This window comes from Galleria mellonella, unplaced genomic scaffold, assembly GCF_026898425.1.
Source record: "Galleria mellonella isolate WM207_F2 unplaced genomic scaffold, CSIRO_AGI_GalMel_v1 utg56, whole genome shotgun sequence".
Taxonomy (NCBI): Eukaryota; Metazoa; Arthropoda; class Insecta; order Lepidoptera; family Pyralidae; genus Galleria; species Galleria mellonella.
In genome coordinates, this window is record NW_026442117.1 from 2,679,139 (window position 1) to 2,701,568 (window position 22,430).

The following is a 22,430-nucleotide window of genomic DNA, read 5'->3' on the forward strand; positions in this document are numbered from 1 at the left end:
AATTCGCTTCTGTGACAGTTCCATACTCGTTCCCTCAAAAAATCTTCCTGGCTGGAAACGTCTAAAATTGTCAACGTTAAGTTTGTTGTAATAGAGTGGACATTATCGTATATCTACACATGTACATTTAATACTCTTGCTCTCATTTTGTTACTAATCGGCTTATTCCGTTTCACCTCACTTTAAAAGGTCGACGCTGGCTAAAAGGATTTGCGAACCTGCGTGATTAATGAGACGACTGACAGCCACGCTTTGCTATTCCCTTTGTCTCCGTTTACGAACCGTGATGGATTCAAATTTTTGACGCCGTTTCATGTCTTCACGCCGCCGCATGCTAATTTCTGTTGATGAAGGGACAAAGACGGTCCCCATTGTGATCCGTTGTTTCGTAGACTTCTAATCCATACTAATATTATCAGCGAGAAGGTGAGTTTGTTTGTTTATTATTTGTTTGTTACTTCTTGGTACATTAACAGCTTAACCAATGATCATTTTTGTTGGCATGGGTTATATGGATATCGATCCGATATTTATATATTCGGTTCTTCTGAACATTAATGGCGGAATAAAGGTCCTTAACTATTTTGATATTGCCCATAGCGGTCGGATATCTATTTTCGAATATGTTAAAAGTCTATTATACAATATATTTTTTTTAATAACAGACTTTAACATATTCGTTATTGGACCAGTAGATATATAGATATTCTAACTAAAATATTATAGATATTCACCCTTACATTTTTGACATACACATATTTGAAAAGAAGAAGGACATAGAGTACTTGTTATCTCGGTCAATCAATATTGCGGTCACGCGGACAATGATAAAAACTAGTACATAATCTAATATATTTACATATCTATAGGGTGAACCCGAAATTAAAATTATTAGCATCCTTTAAAAAAGGTATTCTATTGGTGAAACTATTTATTTTAAAAAGCATGAGATGGAAAAATAACGACAAAAAATTACAAGCCACACTGTCTCAGCAGCTGATAGTGAAACAAGAAAACTCAGAAAAATAATAAAATAAAGGCTTAAATATGAACATCATTATATTAATACGAGTATTTTTATATTATTTATTATAGACAAACACTAACATAACATTTATTTTAAACTAACATACAAAAGCCAGCTTTTCTCTAATAAGATTTCTTCCAGCAAACCTTGTCCCTTGAAAGAAGTTGACTCAATATTATGTTTAAATTTAATGCATAAGATGCATATAAATTTACTTGCATAATAAAATTACGTAGTCAATTTAGTTTTTGCTACGAGCAACATAATTGAATACATTGCATAGCAACATAAAAATTTCAGCATATTCAATGAGAAATTTTGTTTTATAAAAGTTTCTATCATAATAACTCAGGTAACTCAGTAAATTATATTTTACTGAACTATAAGTTATCTTGCGGAAGTCCATATCACTATTACCACCAGAAATTCCACTACATTTAGCCATCAATCTTCGACTGCCATTTTGTTCGCTCACCTTTTGCGACACGTGTTTCACCTTTAAACAAAGTATATTCAGGCTAATCATGAGCTGTTAACCGTTCGGCGCCCAAATTACGAATATAAATAAATATGTTCATATTGTATATATATTTTTTTTTTATTACTTAGGTCTATCGACATAACCTACCTAAAGACAAGTACTGATAATAGAAAGACATGCGATTAATTAGCTTCGTGTACGCTTCTATTCAATTCTCGCCGTGTTTCCATCCATTTCAATCAAATATCAAATAATATTTTAACGAATCCATTGAAGCAAGTTTGTTTAGGACTACCAACGTCATACACTTGAAATGCCAAGGTACTGTCGACTTTACAAGCAATAATATACGGCTGAAAATGGCAACCTTCGTTAGTAATCAAAGTTCGAAGTGAGTTTACACAGTGAACTCCGCATTTATTTGTTTTGTATGCAACTTTGAATGGAGTTTGTTACGTTTGTAATTAGTTTTTTTTTTTTTTCTAATATGAAAAGTTGAACGTTGTGAAGACGAATTATAGCTTTTTCACGGAAGAAAATTATTGACGCGACATCATTAAAATATATTGTTTGTATTGGAACCGAGGGGGCTTGCTCACACCAGAAATGTTCGATTCTCACCCCAGGATGAAAGCAAAAAGATTATGCACGCATTTGTTTAGAGATGCCGGGAAAATAATAATAAATACACCGATAAATATAACAGAAACTTGACTCGTCAAGAAGAACCTTTTTTTTTTGATGGGTGAAAATGTTATGTTAACGTTAACGGTTCATTAACAAGTGAAAGTAATTTTATGATGCTGTTGATTTTATCAAAAACTACTTAATTTAGTAAAGTACGTATATCTAAGCAGTAGTTTTTTTTTTTTTGATGTGTGAAAATGGTATGGTAACCCCGCCTGCGCTAACGGGATACGCTGGCGGAGCACCAGTGAAGTGTGATAGATGAGAATGAAAACAGGCCGGTTAGCCCATCATGATGAATTCATAAGGAATAAACATGATATTTTCCAGGTGGAATCGCGAGGAGGTCGACCTGGTTGGGTATATTGCTATCAATGAAATTCTTAGTCTCTATTACTAACAATTCCTTTCCCCCCAAGGAGAACTGTTAGGCTTAAGGTAAAGTTAGACCAAAAGTACAAATGTCATATAACAAGGTAGACGTAAAAAATACACATAATAGAATTATAATAAAATTCTATTATGTGTTTTTTTAATTATAATAAAATATTACATAAAAAATTACCCTGTGGCCCCGGCATAGAATGGACCACCCCTTCCTTTCCCATGGGTGTCGTAGATTTTACTGGTCGAGGGGTGGGCAGCAGCATCTCTCTTAAAACATCACTAAAACCTAACAGTGTTTGCCAACCTGCCTGCCGAGCGTGGCAACAACTAGCAAAACACTCCAATCGGGAGAGCATAGAGTCTGTTAACGGCTGAGATAATAATAAATATAATAAAATATAGAATCAGATAGGTAAAAATTAAAGAATCATGTTTCTACCGTGAAGCAGTTGTGTTTGCATGGCTGTATTTCGGTTTGAACGGTGGGATATGGCGTGAATTTACTGGATACAAAGGAATAACACCTGAGTCCTCAGGAATGGCGACGCATGGGGAGGTATCATGAGCGAAACAGTATACTCTGTTATGTCCATGGTACTGCTCATGTCCATAGGCGACGGTTACCACTTTCCATCAGGTGGGCCGTCAGCTTGTTTGCCATTCTAAGTTGTATAAAAAAAAATATACTCGTAAGGTATCAGGAGAAACGTGTAAAGTAGTCCGCGAATGCATTTGAGTAACGCAAGCCTATTCATAAGTTGTATTTTTATTTATTTATATAAGAAAGCCAAATCTATCATTTATTCGTATTATAATCAAATATATTATAAAAAAATATGTGTAAATTGTTTTGTCATTTATAACAATATACAAGAATTCAATACTAGTACCATTAATATTTATAAATACAGAAATTAAGGCGCACTGTTTGGGATTACGACAAAGGAAATAAATTTCTAAAATACGAAGCATTTAATGGTCCAGTGAGCCCCCAATTCGTTGCCCTTAATTCCCGATTCGTTGTTTACACCAATAAATTAAGACTACTGAATCTTACATTCACATTAAAAGATCTTTTCAACTTGTTTCGGTACATCCTTTTTTATGAATATTGATTAATCATACTACTGAAAAAGAAAAAGCTGGTCAAGTGCGTGTCAGACTCACGCAACAAGGATTCCGTACAAAATCATTAAGTTAATTATTTTTTGTGAAATAACTACAAATTTACAGTTTTCGGATTTTTTCTTTACTTATGCTACATGACATTGCTTCTTGCTAAATTTCATGATTGTAGGTCAACATGAAGCACAGTATAATATAGTAGAAAACTTTATAAACAAATAGGGTAGCACGCTACATTGTGCATGAGAATGATGAGATGCTGAAAATGCAAAAACCGTGCCGTCGCATAATAAGCGGGACCAAATAAATGAGAAGGAAAACGTGACAGCACGTACACACGTATTCCTACAGAAATAACCATAGTTACAATTTGAATTTATAAAAAGCTAATATGAGTCGACCGAATCCACTTAAGTTTTAAATTAACTATGCACTAAACTGGATTTTTGCCGTGTGATCCCGGCATAGAATAGGCCACCACTTCTTTTACTTGGTGCCCCACCAGCATATACCGATAGCTCAAGCGGAGTTACCATTCCAAAATCATCGAAAAAAAAATCTCAAAATCTTTCCTTTGCCGTGGATATCGTAAGAGGCGATTAAGGGAACTCGACCATTGGTCGAGGGATGGGCAACAGTGTCCCTCTTAAAACATCACTAAAACCAAACTGCAATTGCTAACCCGCCTATTAAGCATGACAACTATTGGCAAAACTTCCTTTATGGGGAAGGCCTATGTTCAACAATGGACAATTAATGAATGATATAATAATAAAAAAAGTAATAATACAATTACAATTACAATTATCTCACTGTAGAGTATGCAGGAAACAATAAATGTTTCAATTCAATCAAACCTCTTTTACTTCCCCCACATTCATTAATCTATTCAAATTTTATGTTACTAATGTTCTGGCCCGACTTTGCATAGACAGATAGAATTTTCAAAAATAATATATAACTCACATTACTCGCCAATAATGTAGCTTTATATAAATGAAAGAATTTTTAAAATCGGTTGAATAATATTTGAGTTTATTCAATTTATATAAATTATAGATAAGAATTTATAAAATAAATCTTTTGTTATATATACATATGTTTTGCGTCGTCAATATTGCTCGTATATTTTCTGTTATTCCTATGTATGGTTTATTGATAGATAATTCAATATGATGATAAGTCTGCCTTTAAATACATATATTATTATATGTAATTTATTTTAACTATATATTAATTAATTATTTGAACTATATAATATTCGTAAGTAGATATAACTGAAGTGCTCCAAGAATGTAACAGCGAGCAAGAACTAAAAGTTTATAACAACTGTTTTTTGTGCACTTCGGAACTCGAGCCACACTGCAATAAAAACATGATATAAATGGAAAAAAAATATAAAACTAGGTTTTTACTTTTTTTCAATAAAAGACAATTCGTAATAAAAGATACAATTTTATTGCAGTTTTTTTAGAAATGAGTCTCTCACAAATTCAAATGTTTAAAATATATAAAATCTCTATAATATATGGATAAAATATTAATGTTAAAAATAACTAAAAATTAATCTAAAAAAAATGAAAAACTCTTTCCTTTTCTAATTTAATATAATTATTTTAGCCAATGTATCTTCTGGTTTCCTAAGTATAATGACATCTCGTGAATTAGAAAAAAAATAAATGGTTGTCTATTCTTCAACGTATTAAAAGAGACTGTTCCGTTTATCCATTCTACGTACGTATTTAATAATCTATTCCTTTAATTAAAATAGGTATAGGTAGCTCTACAATTTTCATTCTTAACTTTGTTCTAGAAGCTCTCTTGTATACTATTTTGTGAACATTGACGACACTTTACACACTAACGTTAATAAATCCAAAAAAATTGTCTTGTAAAATATATTCAAAATACAGCCATAAAAAATAGATTGGTATATTAAGGTTTCTTCAGGATCGGCAACGCGCATCTGACACCCTTAGTGTCGCAGACGTCCCGTTTCCATCAGATGGGCTGTAAACTTATTTGCCAACTTAATGGTCTTTTTTAAAATAATGGATTGGTAACCCCACCTGCGCTATCGGTATACAGTGGCGGAGCTCCAGTGAGGGATGATTGATTTGGATGGAAAGGCAGGTTAGTTAGCCCATCGTGACGAATTCAACGATAAATTAGTCACCATGGTTTCCAGGGAGAACCGCGTGACGGTCGCTCCACGATCCTCCTCAGGTCGACACCCGATAAGGTATATTGATAGCAATACCTCCTTATTACTAACAGTTCCTTCTCCTTGCCACCTTCGTGGTACAAAAAAAAACGATAACTCATTTGGTACTTTAAATTTACAATAGTAAAAGTGACATTCAAACAATTGTATATCGCGTAACACCAATAAAACAAGCCACAGTGTATAACAGTTTGTCAGCAACAAAATAGGTCGAAAGCTATCGCATAATTTCTATCGGCCATAAGACCGATCTGCCATTCTCTGGCGCGCTGCGGCAGCCGAGATGCGGACGGATGTGACGTCACGACTCACTATTGCCCCCAGATACCCATCTAGTATAAATGGCAGACGTTGTTTCACGAGCCTGAACTTGGTAAAGAGCTATTTATAGAGGTTGTATTCCCAAAACGTGTGTTTCGCGTATAAATTATAGTAAGCACAAATAGTGTTGACATTACACTTTATTTCCGATGTTTTTTTTTTTTTTTTTTTTTTTTTTTATATTAGGCTCATAAACGATATTATTATACATTTCAATAAAAGTTATGTTACAATGTATCCTGTAACTAGTTAGTGATATATACACTACCTAGTTATAGAATATTTATCAATAATAATAATTTATTTGCCAGAAACATAGATAATATGTAAGATGTTACAGTTTGTTTTTAATGTTCAGTATGTTTTGTCATATTTAATAGCGTGCAAATCTTTATAAGTAATCATCAAATATAATGAATCCGTTACATGATAATTTAATTATATTAACATTAATTAACATTCTAATATTAAATTGTTTTAAATTTATACATATTATGTATACATTTGTGTACATACATTTTATTATTTAAAAAAAAGTCATTTATTGAATAAAAATTATATTCCAACAACCAATTCTTTAACCGTAGTTTAAAGTGATTTTGGTATTTTTAGACATTTTGGTATTCTATTATATACTTTAATGATCATTTTGTTAATGCAGTACGGTTCTGCACATGGACAATTTCAACCTTGTAGGATCTCTTGATGTAAATTTATTCATACTGGAAAGTTTTGTAAAAAATTGTGGGTTTTATTTGACAAATAATCCTGCTTTAAAAATACACATTGATACAAGAGTTAGTATTTTTAATGTTTTAAATAGTGATCTACATGTTTCGATTGGTTTTACACCACAGATAACTCTAACGTATTTTTTCTGTGCTATAAAAAGCTTTTTCGACATTACCGAATTTCCCTAAAGTAGAACTTCATATCTTACTAATCGACGGAGTGTCAGACAAATACTTGCATGTTATCAAACAGCTCTTTTTATCACTATTATCTTTGCTTTAATTCAATTTTACATACATCTACTATCATGCAACGATGCATTTTTCACAGTTATTTCCAGTAGTAGGTATACAATGATATCCACACATTCTTTGTGCAGCTAAGAATCCAAACGATATTTGGTCTTCATTCGTCGCAGCAAAGAGACGAGCTTTTAGTTGATTAGCCTTTTGAATCCTATTGCACTGTGCATCCTGTGTACTCTGTTATTAATTACTTTTCACGGTGACTTTATTTAGAAAATTTGGCATCACTCAAGCAGCATTTTAACTTGGATATGACTCAATTATTAAAATCTTTTAATAATATTAATAAATAGCTTAATTATTAAATTGTAATTATTTGCATTTTTTTAAAAAAAATATACAAGTTATAATGGCAAACAAGCTGACGGCCCACCTGATGGAAAGTGAATACCGTCGCCTATAGACATGAGCAATACCATGGACATAACAGAGTATACTGTTTTGCCCATGATACCTCCCATACGTTGCCATTCCTGAGGACTCAGATGTTATTCCTCTGTACCCTGTAAATTCACGCCATATCCCACCCTTCAAACTGAAACACAGCCATGTTAACACAACTGCTTTACGGTTGAAACACGAATGGGACGGTGGTACCCAAGCAAACGACTTTTGTACAAAGTCTCCCTCTGGTGAAACTTGCACCCCTCAAGCCTAACTGTGGTGTCTAACCCGCCTGCCAAGCATGGCAACTACTGGCAATACTCCCCTTATAGGGAAAACTTATGTCCAGCAGTAGGCAGTTAACGGCTGAAATAATAATAATAAAAATGATTGAAATGTTATTATATTCAAAATGCTATTGTAATGTGACAATAACATGAAATCTATATTGCAGTTATAAACTGTCAAAAATGCAATAAAATGAACAGTCGGAGTTTTGTGATTTGCTAACGTCTATTTGTTGGGGGGAAAGGGATTGTTAGTAATGGGTCTAATGAACCTATTGCTAGCAATACACCTTATCAAAGAACAATTCCTGTTGAATTCGTCACGATGGGCTAACTGACCTGCTTCATCCTCACCCATCATCTTTCATTGGTGCCCCGCCGGTGTATACCGATAGCGCGAGCGGGGTTACCATTCCATTATCACTAATAAAAAAAAGTCTATTTGTTTACCTTTATATTTTGTCAAGCCTAACTACATTTATATATCAATGTCAATAGCAATACACCAATATAAAATGAGCCTTTTTAACATATTCGTGTTAAAAATTATAAATATCTAGTTGCTAAAAATAAAGTCATCTATGTGTATAAATGTTCTGTTTCTATTCCTTTGTCAATATTAACATTGACGACATTTTCTATATAGCTTTAATAAATTTTATTCAATAAATCTAAATGAAATCGAAATGAAAAAAAAAATGTTTGTATAAGGTTTCTGAGAATAAAATATTAAAAAATAAACTACATAACTGTGTGTTCTCTTTCTAACATAAAGTACTTACAAGTAGTGAGTACCTACTACAAAAGTTGAAAATTTATAAAAATGTTTTGTTGTTTAAATTAACAAATTAATGGATAATCTTTATTCTAATTCACATGTATCACCCCACATAGCTATAGTAAAAATCTTTATAAATCTTTTCGTTTGAACCGTAACAAATTACATTCTGCTGTATATTTACATATTACAACTATACATGACGACCCCACCCCACCAAGGACTTTAGGTCCGCAGAATTACTTTCCATATTAGCGTTTCTGTCACGTGAATGGACATAATGACCTACGCCAGTGTAAATTTATTTTTAACCATTGCCGCGACCCCGACGGTCAGTTTTAAAACAAATAATATTCTTTTTATAAACATATTGTTATAAAGGTTCTTATTTAAATTTAGAATTATATTTTTTTTTAAACTGCAAAGAAGCTGAACAGCCCACCTGATGAAAAGTAAAAACCTATAGACAGAGACGACACCATGAACATAAACAATATAATATGACACCCAAGGTACCCACATGTGCTGTGGGGAAAGGGATTGCTAGTAATAGAGTCTTAACAGCCCAATTACTAGCAATATACCCCATCAGGTCGACCTCCATACTGTTTACTTTGGAGACCATCGTGATTTTTTGTGGAATTTTTCACGATGGGCTAATTAACCTGCTTACATCCTCGCCTATCATCCTTCACTGGTATCCTACCAGTGTATACCAATAGCGCAGACGGAGTTGGCATTCCATTCTCATCCATTAAAAAAACCTCATACTAAATACACGTACATAGGAATTTTTATTAAAAATATATAGATACATAATAAAACTTTTTTTATGCATGTGGTGAGTGAGCGACTGAGTAAGAAACAATTACTATACTATATTTCGTTCCCCGGTTGACATTCTTACAACAATAAGAGGCGACTAAGTAAAGAAAGCGTTATTTATCTGTATAATAAAAGGAAAACTACAAATGAAACCGTATACTAGGCCACCTGGCGCAGTAGTGAAACGTGTAGGTTAATATAATTCTCGTAGGAAGAGACTAGTCCCATTAACTGTAACATAGTTTGTTATAACATTTAGTACATAAATTTAGGAAATAAATGAGATTATCTTATAAATCTTATCTCACATGGGAGATATTTAAGAAAAATTTATACGAAGAGTCTTAAGAAGAGCAATCATCATCATCATATCAGCCTTCAACTGTCCACTGTTGAATATAAGCCTTCCCATTGGATGGTTTTGCCAGTAGTTGCCACGCTTGGCAGGCGGATTGGCAACCGCAGTTAAGCTTTACAAATGTTTAGAGTTTGTTAAGAAGGATGTTACTGTCCATCCCTCGCCCTCCATTAGTAGATTCTTACGACACCCACGGGAATGGAAGGGGCGTATTCTATGCCGGGACCACACGGCATGAAGAGCATTACATGTCGAAATTTTTTTTTTAATTTAATCTCTGTCTATCTGTGTGTTTATCGAGCATTACACGAAAACTACCTCACCAAATTGGATGCGGTTTTCACAGTTACACAGTTTCACAGTTTCTGATAGTCTAACTTAAAATGGTGTATGACATATTTCATCTTGATATGCTATCTAGTCTATTTAAATAGTCTATTTCATTGTTTTCCCTACTTCTGAAATCCATGCAAACGAAGTAGCGGGCAAAAAGCTAGTTTATAAAAAAGCTAGTTTTATCTAGAACCATCTTTTTGGTTAGGTTTTTTTTTAATGGGTGACAATGGAATGGTAACTCCACCCGTGCTATCGGTATACACCGGTATCGGGGCACCAGTGATGATGATAGGTGAGGATGAAGCAGGTCAGTTAGCCCATCGTGACAAATTCCACAACAATTGTTCACGACGGTTTCCAGGGGGAACCACGTAGAGGTCGACCTAATAGAGCATATTGCTAGCAATGAGGCTGTCAAACTCCATTGCTAACAATCCCTTTTCCCCTTTTTGGTTAGGTTAGGTTAGGTAAAGTTAAAACATACACCAGATTTTAAGTCCTTTAGTCCAATCCAATTTCGTGCAGTAGTATTTGAACAAACATACAGACAAACAGACATAAATTCCCAAAGTTATTATTTTAACTTATATTGGTATCGAAATATCAATTTTTCTTAAATATATCCCATATACAGCCACCGTCTATTTACAGTTTTATTATATAAGTAAGATTATGGACGATATCAAACGCTGGTGTGTTCCCATTTTGTTATCCAACGAACCAATCAGCCGAAAGCCATTTCACTACGTGGCATCGTCGCCTCGCAGCTAAACTCGTTTAAGGCTACAACTAGCAAACTTTCGAGGAAACTGACTTTGAATACCTAGAATATAACAGGTAGGTAGATAGTTTAGTAAGAGCGCTAAATTTCTATTGAAAGTTCTAGGAACAGTTAGTAAGCAAAAAATAATTTAATTTAAACAGACTTTAGTGCTTCTTTTTCTTTGAATTAACAATTTAACAATTTTCAACAATCAAACAATTTTCAATTCAACAATCAAACAATTTTCTTTGAATTAACATTACCAGTCGAATTTTGGCCAATAATCTCATTCTGTAAAAAAATTCTGGTTTATTAATTGTCGCTCATAACCATTAGTCATTTAGCTCCGCAACAAAACAAAAACAACAGCATTAAAATTACTACGTCGATTCAAAATTGGGAACGCAATCGCGTAGGAAAACATAGTCGAACATAAAACCTCCTCCTTTTTTGAAGTCGATTAAAAGTATTAATTTCCTTCCTAGTCTTTGATTTTAATTTAATGAAAATCAAAATAGAATAAAAATAATAAGGTGCCGTATATAAAACATTCATATTATATATTTTCTTCACTTCTTCACAGAACAAGTAATCGCTACTATAATAATGACAAAATATAAAACAAAAGAGGCATGAAAATATTCTATTATGGAAAACTCAAAATAGTTTTTACTAGCTGTAGATTAGTACATAAAGTATTCTATGTGCTAAGTTAGGATGTAACCAACCCATTTACCTACCAAATTTCATTCAAATCTGTTTAGTACTTTTTGCGTGAAAATGTAACAAACATTCATTCACACATCCGTCGTTACCAACTTCCGCATTTTTAATTAATACAATTCTCAGTAGAAAACAAAACTCTTGTTCATATTGAACAATAACCATAAAAAAAAACTAACAAATTTAAGAACCTCCTCTTCTAAAAAAAAGAAAACTTATTTAAAGTGATTCTTCTCAGAAGATTACATCACATAGTTATTAAAATAGAGTGTACTTAAAAGGTTATTATTGTTATTACAGTTAGTAATAATAATTCCATAGGTATTAACATTACAAACATAGATGTGTTTTGACCCTAAGATGGCATGCCAATCAAATTGCTATACAGTCGCGAGTCGATCGTATCGCTACAATATGTCAAGCTGTACCCTGATACCGGCTTACACCGATACTGGGATCATACTTCTATCGATACTCAACTATCAGCTTATATTCGACAGTTATGACATAATGTCTTGTGACGTCATTCATAATCGATACAATTTTTGTCTATATAAACATTGTCGATTAACTTTACTAATATTATAAATATGAAAGTAATTTTGTTACCTTATAACGCCTTAATGACTTAACCAGGTAGTATGAAATTTGGTTTATATAGGATGGAGAAGAAAAAAGAATACTTTTTATCCGAGTCAGTAAACATATCCCGGTTACACAGATCAAGTCGCGGGTAAAAGCTAGTAATATTATTTATAATATTTTAATGCTTATAGCTTGTTCCAATGTTTTCCTTTTTTTAACGTTATTGACTATTAAAATGTGGTACAAAAGCCAGATGTAATGCTACGTGCACTCTCTACTAGTTAACCTTTAGAATGTGCAGAGATGACGGTTTAAAAAATAAAACTGTAAAATGTTTCTATGATAATATAAATAAACTTTTTCCTTTAAAGAAATTGGTGTGCTAATGTAAGTTATTTTTTGTGATACTTGGAACGGCAAACAAGCTAACGGCTCACTTGATGGAAAATGGTACTGTGACGTCCATGGTAAATCTTATGTGTTACCATTTCTGAGGATTACGGTGTTATGCCATCGTACCCTGTAATTTCACAGCCATATTCAACCCTTTAACCGAAACACAGCTCAGCTGCTTCACAGTAGAAACAGGTGGAACAGAGGTACCCGTGCAGATGATGTTTATTCATTCTCACTCTAATTGGTAGAACTAAAATTTTTATTAAAATATTCATTTGTTTTCTTGTACAATAAAACCTATAAAGAAAAATAACATAAGTATGTTATTTTAGATACTGTAGATGTAATTATAGCATATAAGAATATTATCGTATAAACGCAAATTTTCTAACACAAAGACAATCTTACGTAGACAATCTTCGTAGAAAGTAAAGATTGAAAGATACACAGATAAGATTTCGTTTTGTTTCACTTATTGTTGTTGTTTTTTTTTTGGATTGGCAAAACAATGTTATGTATTAATCCTAATACTAGTTACGTTTTCTTGAATAAACATGTAAATATATTTTATTTAAAATTTCATTTGTATTCTAAATCTAAAGCTAACATAACTCGTTATAAATTTTATTACCACATAAAAATTACTTACCTGAAAAGTTTATTATTAAGTTAATATAAATTTTAATACAATATATTTTAATAACAAAAATATCTATTCCAATAAAATAAAACAAAATGTAATAAAACGAAAACAACTTATTATTTATTACGATTATTAAAATTTGAACGCGATGAATATACTTCCTTTGTTATTTATTTTTTTCTTTCTTTAGCCACCAGCGTAAACCAAAAGTACAAGCAGGACTATCATTCCATTTTCATCCATTGAAAAAATATCTTTCCTCTAAAAAACCAAGTAAACTGAGCAACCTTCTTTGGCAATGTTATTCAACGCCAAAAGCACATTATTTCAAAGGAGTAACTATTCGTATTCTATCCTGAAATCCAGTACTTTATATGTTGAAGGTTTTACCACACCAACAGTAACTGTACCTAATAAATATGATATAGGGTCCTACAAGAAGAGAATTTATACCTTTTTAAAAGGTTAGTGAAGCATTGGCGACTCTCCTGGTGTCGTTAGTGTCCACAGGCTGCGGTAATCACTTACCATCAGTTGAACTACATGCTGGTTTGTCGGCCTTTCACATTATAAATAAACTTGGTAAGCCATCTCTCGTTTTATTTATCCCAGTGTGAAAACTCGTTATTCCCTAAGGTTTGCGCTACAATAAACGGATATACTATCGCGTATCCATATCAAATATCTACTCTGTACGTGCTAGTCGACGCAGACCGTCTACTGAATGTAATGCGTTGTATAAGAAAATATGCAATGCGGACATTGGCGATTATACACCGACGGAAGATCCGCGGGCCGTGGACAAAACAGACGCCAATAACTTAACGGGTGTATTTAAAGGGGTGACGGCTAGACTGTACCCATCCCAGAATTGACTAGTACCCACTCGAAAATCCAAGCGAAGCTTTCAGCCATAGGCAGACATGTCTGAGAGTATATACGCGCCTTTTTAAGTGCCCCGGCTACCCCCAAGAAAATAGGAGGGAGTTGTTAGTAATACGGACTACGAGTTCCATTGCTAGCAATATACCCTGTCAAGTCGACCTCCACATGGTCTCCCCTGGAAACTATCGTGCTGAATTCCGGGTACATTCTTCACAGTGGACTAACTGCCTGCTTTTTCATTCTTACCTCATGTCATTCCTCATTGATGCCCCGCCAGCACATACTGTTAGCGCAGGCAGGGCTGCCATTCCATTGCCATCTATTAAAAAAAGGCCCCAGGAAAATACTTTTTATTACGCCAAAGCGAATGGCCATTTCTATCAACAGAATAATAGATCGTCTGTATCGTAATATCATACGAAATAAAATATTTTTACATTCGACTACCATGTAAGATACCCTTGGTGTAACGCCTTCATCGCGTACTACATTCATCTGAAACACAAAATTAACTCTAAGTTATATTTAATTAAAAGATGAAAATGGAAAGACAATCTCGCATGCGCTACTCTACGCTGGTTGGTAGAGTGATGAATGAAAAGTGATTACTGAAGATAAAGTCAGGTCAATAAGTACCGGTAGATTAAATTTAATTCTTTCAAAAGGAACTGCGTGGAATTCAACATAATTGGATATATTCATCGTACTGAATTCCAGGTGTATTCATCACGATGGGCTAACTGCCCCACCTTTTTATTCTCACCTGTTATCTCTCACTGATGCCCCAGTAGCGTATACCGTTAGCACAGGCGGGATTACCATTCCGTTATCACCCATTAAAATAACCGAATATATTGCTAGCAACGGGATCATAAGACCACATTACATGACAGTCCCCTAGGGTCCTCGTTACCAGTATTTCCAAACTGAACGCAACCTTTACAATGCGTAACCTATATACCAAGACCATTAACATTTATGTCTGTCGATATTAGGAAGACGGAAAATAACCTATTACGGCCACCGGTCCTCAGGGAGGAAGTTATCAATCATCTCATTCCTATACTTATTAAATCTATTTTGGGATACAAATTGCTTTTAACGGTAATATTGACTTTGTCAGAAACTAATTTTCTATTTATTTGATCAAACGCCAACACCAATTAAAAAATGTCACGACATTTACATATAATATAATTGGAAATCGTTTCTTGATTTGAGAGAAGTCGAATATTGTGTATTTTCTATATCATGTTAATGGTATTCAATGAGTAATAATGAATACTTTTGCATGGTTTGAATGGTGGGATATGGCAGTGAATTTAGAGGGTACAGAGGAATATCATCTGAGTATGGGGGGGGGGGTTCATAGGCGAGACAGTATACTTTGTTATGTCCATGGTACGGCTCGTGTCTATAGGCGATGGTTACCACTTTCCATCAGGTAAGCCACTGACGGCTTGTGTAAAGTGGTATGGTCGCGTAACCGGGATATATTTACTGGCCATAATAAAAAGTAGCCTATATCCTACTATGTCCCATATAGTACGTGTATACTAAATTTCATAATTATTGGCCCAGCCATTAAGGCGCAATAAAGCAACAATAAAACAACAAATATAAATAAAGTTACTTTCATATTTACAATATTTTTTTCTCATTCTTTAATCTATTTTTTTTTTGTTTCAGCTCCGATAATGAGGAAGTCCTGAGAATAGCGCAGTGTAAATAATAGGTCTATTAATAAAGCAATAATCCAATTATTGAAAGTAGAAAACCCCGTAGTTTTAACTATTGACGCTATAAAAAGTGCTAAAGTAGATATTATTTACGATAATTTGTTACGAAAAATCTTCCATAACATAGTGTAAGTTTAATGAAAATTGTGTCTTGGTTGTATGAAATAAAGTTCAAAACAGTTCAAAATGATCTCTAATGCCGGTGCAATAGAATATAAATCAAACGTGAATGCCGACTATAAGGTTCTGAGTAATATCAGCGAGAAAAGTGCTTAGCGATTTTGAATAAAGAATGTTAATAAAAAGATGCCTCAACGCGCGCCGTCATCGTCGAGCTTGATGCGACAGTTCGTGGTGTTGGCCCTGCCCGGAATGTATTTGCTGTTCAAGTACAACCAGTACCGGCAGCAGCAAATGGAGACCGCGCGGCGCCGAGTCACCGAGCGGGAGCTTATGCACCTCAACACTAAAATCGTAAGTACCTAGTTTTGTTTGGCTTGTAATTAAACGAGCAAATGATAATACTAATATGAAGGACTATATTATATATATGATATTGAGAAGCTACTCGTTTTTGTAATTGATTAAATATACGTATACAGATATAGGAACTAAATGTTCCTATATCTATAGTGGAGAATAACTAAGGAGAAAATTTTTACTTTATGTTTAATGTTCCTAAAAACTTCAATACGTTTGACACCTTTAAATTATATCAAATTTTTAAATCAAATTAGATTTTTATTACATGTTTTTCAATACGTATTTTTAATTTATATATTCCGCAACCATACTGTACCTTCCAGACCCTAAGAAATGTCCGTAAATATTTATTATAAAAAATATCTAAAATCACTTATCTTTCCATACTCTTACTTTAATAGGCTTTGCCACTTGTATCCACTTGGTTTTACCTTGTTGACCAATGTGTTCCAACCAACTTTTCAGTGATTCACTTCTACCGAGCATTATTAATGCATCACGCATTATTAATGCGTGATCTACACTCCAGTATCTTCTTCTATACTCTAAATAAATAGATAAACTACGAATAATGTGTAACTTACAACACAACAATATTTTATTTATTTAAAAAGTATAGCAATCTTATGAACATTTTTGGATTTTGGTAAAAAAGAAACTACTATAGTGGCAAAATGAGTTATTATGATTTAAAAACTAAATTTCTGAACCGACGTTAATTAAATATGTATAGGATCAATTTGAAAGTACCTGTATGATTTCAGGTAAAAAAAATAGATGTTCAAATTGATTTATAAATAACTGAATTCTTCATAAAAAATACTCTCCTCCTTTTTTCAAAGTCGGTTGAAAAAGAAATGGCGATTGAATTCAAGTGTAATCTACATTATCATACTAGGCATTTTCATAACGAAATAATTAAAGATATTGTTTTAGTCTAGGTCAATATAATAATGACAATTTTAATTTCAATTGCTGATTAAAAAAAAGGGTTTCTTTCGTAAATTATTCTGCGTATTCTTCTGTAAGTCTAAGTACCTATGCACTGCAATTACTATCCTTAATCTATGACTCATACGAAATAAATAAGACTTTTTTTCAGCCTAACCCAAAAAACCTCTGGGTACCTCTGTCCTATTCGTGTTTCAACCGTGAAGCAGTTGTGTTTGCATGGCTGTGTTTCGGTTTGAAGGGTGGGATATGGCGTGAATTTACTGGGTACAGAGGAATAACACCTGAGTCCTCAGGAATGGCAACGCATGGGGAGTATCATTGGCGAAACAGTATACTCTGTTATGTCCATGGTACTGCTCATGTCTATAGGCGACGGTTACCACTTTACATCAGATGGGCCGTCAGCTTGTTTGCTAAGTTGTATAAAAAAAAAAAAAATGCTTTTGTCTTTAGCAATTGCTCTAACCTCTAACATTTATAATTATCAATTCTGATATTTTTAAATGATCACTTACGTTTCTAAATAGGCAGTAAAAATAAAAGTTGCCATTCGCATCTAATTGTTTCCTCGCATCAGAAACATCTAAAAGTTTCTCTGATATTTTTACAGAAAATTTTTGTATGTCGAAATTGCACTCATACGAAACCGAGGGGGGTCACTAGAAATCTATTAGAATATGTGACTAAATACGGGCAATTATTCTTTTAAAATTTTCAATATCATAGGTTTCGAAATATTTAGCATAAGTACATATACTTAATATTTTGAAGATCATAGGCTACATTCCTCTCGGTCACTTTATTTCTAGAAAAATTATAACGACGTATATCATGATCACGCGGACAAAGTCGCGAGTAAATAGTATTATATTATATATCTTGTTGTTTCTTTTTAATCCAACATTAACAAAACGTGTGAGTTAAAACGGATGTAGAAAGGTCGGTCGAGTGGATTAGTAGGAAAATCATCAATCTTGTCGGAAAACATTTTTCACGTAGCTCGCACCGATTAGGAAACGGACCATATTGATGTATGTGAGTAGGTATATTTTGCACGATTCATTCAACTTATTTATTTATTTATATTTTATTTTGTGATCAATGTTCACATTTGTAACTGTAACACTATAAGTAGTTTATATTATATGCATCAATAACTAAAAATATAACAATCGTAAGCATGTTTTTTGTTTATCGAGATACAATTTAATTATGTATATGATTTTACAAATAACAGTATCATAAATAAAATGTATCAGATACCAGTTTTGTACAATTTTAAACTCCATATAACGTACTATATAGATTATTATGGGAAATATTTACCTAAAGTATTATCACACAGTAGCAATAGATTGGTAATAATTTATTAACTGTGTCAAAAAAACGTCGTTTATCAATACAAAAGTATTCAAACCCCTTATTGTAATGTTGTTTATTAAAAAACTTATGTAGAAAGTTGGAAATTGCCATCAAAATATTTATTTCCACTATAAATATTTAAATCGGTACAATTTTCTCATTTATTTAAAACAAGATACAATATAAATTATAAATCAGTATTTATGATGGTAATCAGACATACTCGTAAACACCAATGAAATGATTACAAAGAAATTTTATTTCTATTTATTTATTCAGTTCACCAACGACTATTACAACTGTACTTTAAAATATATTCAGTACATGTATGATGATGATCATCATACATATATATATATATATATATATTATGATGATTATCATACATATATATATATATATATATATATATATATATATGTTATACAGTCATTTAAAGGTCTATATGAAATATATACTTTACTTAATAATAAAGTAACTTATTATAGTATTAACAACAAGTTCTTATAATAAATTTATAACTGTAAATATAATATATGAATATAAATATTATTTTTATATCTCTGTTTGCCCAATGGTTGACTGGTAGCGAACACCGTCCGGTAGGGGGGAAAGGGATTGTTAGTAATAGAGACTGAGAATCCCATTGATAGCAATATACCCAACCAGGCCGACTTCCTCGCGGTACTTCCTGGAAACTGTCATGGTTAATTCCTAATGAATTCATCATGATGGGCTAACTGGCCTGTTTTCATTCTCATCTGTCACCCTTCACTGGTGCTCCGCCGGCGTATCCCGTTAGTGCAGGCGGGGTTACCATACCATTTTCACCCGATGAGATACACCGTCCGGTATTAAGTCCGCCATATGTACATAGTTTCACTATGCATTAAAGTTTAAATAAATAAATATAAGTACAATAAAACTAATATACGATACTATGTGATTATCGTTGGAAAGAGGGTCAAAACGAAATATTCATACAAATAGAGGCAAGGTAGCCAAATGTGATGGAGACGTTGCGTGCACTCTAACAAATAATACCCATATATACAATAAATATATAGCTATGTATACACAGGGTTAGTCGCAAAGGTCACACCAAACCGAAACTCAATGATAGAAAGATTCTATCGGAAATGACGTCAAAAAATATCGAAGTTCAAATTACTTGAAAGGAAACCCAATCGAAGCTTCTGCGTAGAATCGGCAAGGTGCGCCACAAGCACGCGCGTTCACGCGATACTTTAATTCAATACTCGGTAATTTTATTATAACTTCAATACAAAATGAACAACAATATATTCATGCTAAAAATATGAAATTTTGTAAAGATATTTGTATGTTTTTACTCAGATTTGTATGAAATTTCATGTACAGACAGATTAAACTTAACAAATAGAATACTTTATTTTAATGCCTAATTGATTATTTTATATACACGTTGGCGAAGTCGCGGAAAATAGCTAGTTCAATGTAATAAAAAATGTAACAAGAACGTGTCTGTGTACGCATCACGAAGAAAATACTTCACGGATTTCAATGAAACTTGATGTCGGGATAGCTTAATATGTAAGTCAACATATAAGACGGTGATATAGGATACTTTATACCGCCATAAATATAAGAGTCTCATGGGAAAATACAAAATTTCGTCGCGCGAAAGAGGACACGAGCACAGCAAATCATTCATATTTCCAAATATACAAATATTTTTGTGTACCTAATGTTATAATGCGTTAAAAACAGGAATTGCTATTCGTTAGTGTCGCTAAAACTCAAAAATAGTTTGACCGACCTTTTTATTTATTTATACGATATAACAGGTGTAGTTTAAAAGAATAAAATCGGAAAATTCCTAAAGTTCATATGAACATAAATCGAAAAATTTTAAAATAGATAATTTTGTATGGAAATCGCAAGTTCCCATACTGTACTATATAACTTACAGTTTATATAAACTTAAGTATCGAATAAACCATTTACAATATTAATCCAATGACGAATCAGTTCCTTTAATGGTGACACAAATGTCATTTAGGTTGCAATTCAAGAGTGCGAAACATAATTCCAATCTATTGGAATTCATTCGAAGCTGAAGCGATCGCGCCCACTGCTAGCAACCGACCGACCGGGCGACCGCAAAACGCGTCACGCGATATCCGGGCACAGACATCTTGACCGATCACCACTAACCTTCGATTACTCGTTTAATTACCTACTATATTGTGTTCCATATCATTTGCAGAATTATTTTACATAAATCATGGCGCTATCAATGTTGTAGTTACCGCCTCATTCATTTAATAATTGCATTTGCTTCATTTTTAAGCATCCTCCAGAAAGAGAGGTTCTCGATTTGTTCTATTTTTACATACATACATATACGCCATGCTTTGTAACCGACTTTAAAAAATGAAGATGTTCCTAATTCGGTGGTATGTTTTTGTGTTTATTACTTTATAACTTCTTCAATTATAAACCAATTTGGAAAATTCTTTTTTTATCTGAAACTATATACAGATTGGTCACATAGAAATTTTATCAAAATCGATTCAGTTGTTTATTTTTTTCGATCAAAATAACTGGTTTGCCACAACTGAAGTCGGTTTCATTTTGTGGAACACAATTTCAAATTACATTAAAGTAGACAGAAATAATGGAACACCGAGAGCTCCGATTCAAACAAGCTCCTTTCGATTCCTCCACATTCATCAATGTATTCAGCTAGCCGCTTGTCCGTTTTTAAGCACGTCACTTATTCGACGTACGCCTCTCTAAGAAGGCCCTATCGACACTTATTCCTGCTTGATAAATCTCTTTATTTATTTATTTATACTTTATTGTACACAGAAATTACAATGTATAACATTGTAACTTATTCTAAATAAACATGTACAACGGGCGAGCTTAAGTCTATAAGAATTCTCTTCCAGCAAACCTTGAGTGGAAAGGAGCATTAATTACCAGCGCGCAGAATGTGTACAATAAGAAATGGAAACAGTATGTTTATTTCTACTAAGAAATAACAAATATGTACCTAAGTACAAACTAACTCATACACTTACATTCAAAATACATAAATATATTTAATATATATTTAACAAGGTTTACCGAGTATGTATATATATATATATATATATATATATATATATATATACACATATATACTCACTACATATACAAAATACGTACATATACATACACAAACATAATAAGTTTACGAGGACAGAAGATGCTCTTTTAATTCCATATTCCAATGAGTTCTATAGTCTAGTCGCATGAACCCTAGTAGTTCATAGTTCTTCTTATATCGATTCTCTCCAAATGACCAAACCAATGAAACATTTCCTTTTAAATCATTGTCATAACTTCATCTTTAATTTAAGTACATTATTTATGGCTATATTACATAAATACATTCTGTACTATCCTAGTATATTATTATGGGGGGAAGAAGGATGAAATTGGATGGAAGGATAGTAATAGCGACTTTAATCTCTATTGCTAACAATATACCCTGTCAGGTCGACCTCCATGCGGTTCCCCCTAGAAACCATTGCGATTAATTATTGTCAAACAAGTCGCGATGGGCCAACGAATCTGACTTTATTCTCGCCTATCATCCCTCACTGGTGCC

At 33.0% G+C, this 22,430-nt stretch overlaps 1 protein-coding gene across 4 annotated transcripts in view; it reads left to right on the forward strand.

Annotated features, from left to right (window-relative positions):
• The window catches only part of LOC113516175 (protein split ends), a 133,806-nt gene that overhangs the window by 64,619 nt on the left and 46,757 nt on the right, over nucleotides 1–22,430 (forward strand). For all 4 annotated transcript variants that reach the window (XM_052899100.1, XM_052899099.1, XM_052899097.1 and 1 more), the window contains exon 2: nucleotides 15,942–16,465. In XM_052899100.1, coding sequence (XP_052755060.1) covers nucleotides 16,298–16,465 — 168 coding nt within the window. In that variant the 5' untranslated portion in view covers nucleotides 15,942–16,297. The remainder of the gene's footprint in view (nucleotides 1–15,941; nucleotides 16,466–22,430) is intronic.